The 3,173-nt window shown below is 39.7% G+C and overlaps 1 protein-coding gene across 1 annotated transcript in view; it reads left to right on the plus strand.

Annotated features, from left to right (window-relative positions):
• Positions 1-302: 302 nt before the first annotated feature.
• Positions 303-3,173, plus strand: part of LOC104942682 (high affinity choline transporter 1-like) — a 6,445-nt gene continuing 3,574 nt past the window's right edge. Inside the window, exons 1-3 of the mRNA XM_010767935.1 lie at positions 303-579; positions 914-1,057; positions 1,383-1,536. Of these exons, the coding sequence (XP_010766237.1) occupies positions 394-579; positions 914-1,057; positions 1,383-1,536 (484 nt within the window). The 5' untranslated portion in view covers positions 303-393. The remainder of the gene's footprint in view (positions 580-913; positions 1,058-1,382; positions 1,537-3,173) is intronic.

Below are 3,173 nucleotides of genomic sequence, written 5' to 3' on the forward strand. Positions count from 1 at the left end.
CTTTTGTGGTTCAACGTTAAGGTGGACTTTTCTTTGCCAAGCCGATGAGAGACAAAAAATATGTGACAATGATGGACCCGTTCCAGATCAAGTATGGAAATGTAATAAGTGGAGTTCTGACCATTGTACTGCTGATATGTGACATACTATGGGTTACAGGAACTCTTATTGGTTTAGGTAAGTCAAACAGTTTACATTAAAAGTCCCATTTTGCAAAAATAACTATTTGTAATTCCTACAATTACTTGACTATTGCACCATGACAAAACATACATTAATTCTAGTAAATGACTATTATGATGTTGGTTTAATCTCGCTACCAACAAACTGACAAGCCATGGTGTTATGCACCAGCGTAACTTATAACTGATAAGGAATGCATTATATTTGCATATGAGTCTGCCTGTATGTAATTGTGTTACCTTTATAGGTGCAACAATGAGTGTGGTGTTGGATTTGGACTATACCGTTTGCATTTGGATCTCTGCCGCAGTAGCCATCATTTACACACTGCTGGGAGGCCTCTACTCTGTAGCCTACACAGACATCATACAGCTTACCCTCATATTCCTCAGTTTAGTGAGTTCTTCGCTTGAAGTTCTTCAAAAGCTTTTTATGAGGCAAATCGAATAAATAAAAAATAGACAAAGATCCTTCATGACAAAACAAGATAAGAACATAAAAAGGTAGTACAATAAAAAAGGTAATAACGTGAAAAGGAAGCATGTCAACAATGTAGGAATGAGAGCCATTTACAGATTTAAACAATTTGCATTACAGTAACTAGTCTACTGGAAATAAATGCCAGCTTTTCAGAACCTTTGACAGGAAGCATGTTTTAGGCCAGCTTACTTCATCAAGTCATGTACGTTTTAACATTTTTAAATCAGTGGCTGATTTTCTTTTTCTGTAGTGGCTATGTGTCCCATTTATCCTGATGAGTCCTCATTCAACTGACATCACCAAGACTGCTTTAAACTTCACCTACCAGGCCCCCTGGATTGGTTCAGTGGATAAAGACAGAGCGTGGAGGTGGATTGATAATTTCTTATTATTGGTAAGGAATACATTTTGACAGGTAGTAAGTAGTAAAAGAATAAGCGTAAAAACTAGAATGAATGATGGATAGATAGATATATTTTTCTTTATTATTATATTATTATTAAAGGTGAAACAATACAAGATTATTATATGCAAATAAAGGCAACATTTGTTTTAAAAGTGGCCAGTTTGTAGACTGGTAAATGAATTATTGCCATAGTGGGCATGACCTAAGTCACATTTTTATCCCAAAAATAGTAATACCAATACAGTTTATCTGACATACAGTATTGGGAATGAGGACAGTATTGTTAAAACAGGTTTTACTTCTGTTTTCCGAGACTTTTGTTAGCCTTGGGTATCAGATCTTCCACCAGAGGACCCTGTCAGCCGCCTCCTCAACCACAGCCAGGGTAGCTTGCTTCGCTGCGGCACTCCTAGTCATTATTCTGGGAATCCCATCCTGTCTTATTGGAGCAGTCGCAGCATCAACAGGTACAGCAAAAAATAGAAAACATATTGCCTACTGTTGATCTAGTTGATAGAGGAACCCCATTTTTCTTTCTTTTTGGTGTCTATATACGCCGGGATCCGGAGTCAAGTATGATCCTGTTGCTGCGGTCCTGTGTCCTGGATCGCGAGCCCTGGATCTTGAGTCGTGGCTGTGCCTATTGCTGTGGTCCTGGATCATGAGTCCTGGATGGATATCTTCGTGGATTCATCTTCCTATTATACACACATGCATCTCCAAACATTTGGACTACCTATGTTGCAAATGTATTATCTTTTCAATTTGCACACGGCATCTATTGCACGTCTGTCCGTCCTGGGAGAGGGATCCCTCCTCTGTTGCTCTCCCTGAGGTTTCTCCCATTTTTCCCTTTAAACTGTGGGTTTTCTCCGGAAGTTTTTCCTTGTACGATGTGAGGGTCTAAGAACAGAGGGTGTCGTATTGTCATACTGATATTCTGTACAAACTGTGAAGTCCACTGAGACAAATGTAACATTTGTGATTTTGGGCTATATAAATAAACATTGATTGATTGATATGGCTGACTAGTTAATGTGTTGGCCATATGAACGGCAACTAGTTAAAGTGGACCTATCATGCTATATTTGAATAATATGTGACCTGCTCTATCGAAATCAGTCGCATTGACCCGAAGACACATTTTGAGTTGTATACACTGTTGGAAAGAGGAGATTCCTAGCTTTCTAATGATATCAGGATTGTTTTTGTACTCCAAATATTAAGCGAAATATGTCACATTATATAATGACTAAAGTAACCAATCTCCACACACACACACACTACACACACCACACACCACAAACAACACACACAACACACACAACACGCACCCCAACCACTGGAACACATCTGACCACGTCTACACCAGCGTCAATACCATACCCACAAACACACACTTGATGTACTAGTAGGCTAGGTCCTAATAGAATGGACATACCGAAGTTCTTTTGTATTGAGATGTGCTCTTACGTAGGATTCCATAAGAGACTTCGTACCTATATGTGTTATGTATTAACGCGGTTAGACGTGGTCGTTGGGGCGTGTTTGGTGTGGATGTATTGACCGCGGTAGACGTGGTCGTGTGTGTGTGGTGGTGTGTGTGTTGTGTGTGTGTGGTTGTGTGTGTGTGTGGTTGTGTGTGTGTGGTGTGTGTGTGGTGTGTGGCGGTGTTGTGTGTGTTGTCCCACTTATTAAAGACGTTAAACGTTTAGCTTGACTACACTGTCGAATAAGAACCAGTTAAAGACGGAAATAGAAGTGGATGTTACGTAAAAGAACTGATACCTCTAGAGTCATAGTGGTTTCTAACCCGAGGAGTAAACAACCTATACTGTGGAATTACCAAAAAGATGTTACAAACCAGGTTTAATTGCGCACAAATTGTAAACTGGGTTCTGTGACCCGGTAGAAGCCGTAAACTGGAAAGGCTAGGAGTTGTCCAGTTGACTGAGGGGAGGTGTAACTTTATTTGAATACATACGTGATTGATCAATTTTTACAGTACGAAGTAGTTATTTGTGCTAACTATGTTTTTCTTGACAACGAAAAGAGTATTTACGTGTTACAACCACGAAGTACACGACGCACGATCTTTGACTAC

Source organism: Notothenia coriiceps, unplaced genomic scaffold (genome assembly GCF_000735185.1).
Source record: "Notothenia coriiceps isolate Sejong01 unplaced genomic scaffold, NC01 NC01_scaffold00004927, whole genome shotgun sequence".
Lineage (NCBI taxonomy): Eukaryota > Metazoa > Chordata > Actinopteri > Perciformes > Nototheniidae > Notothenia > Notothenia coriiceps.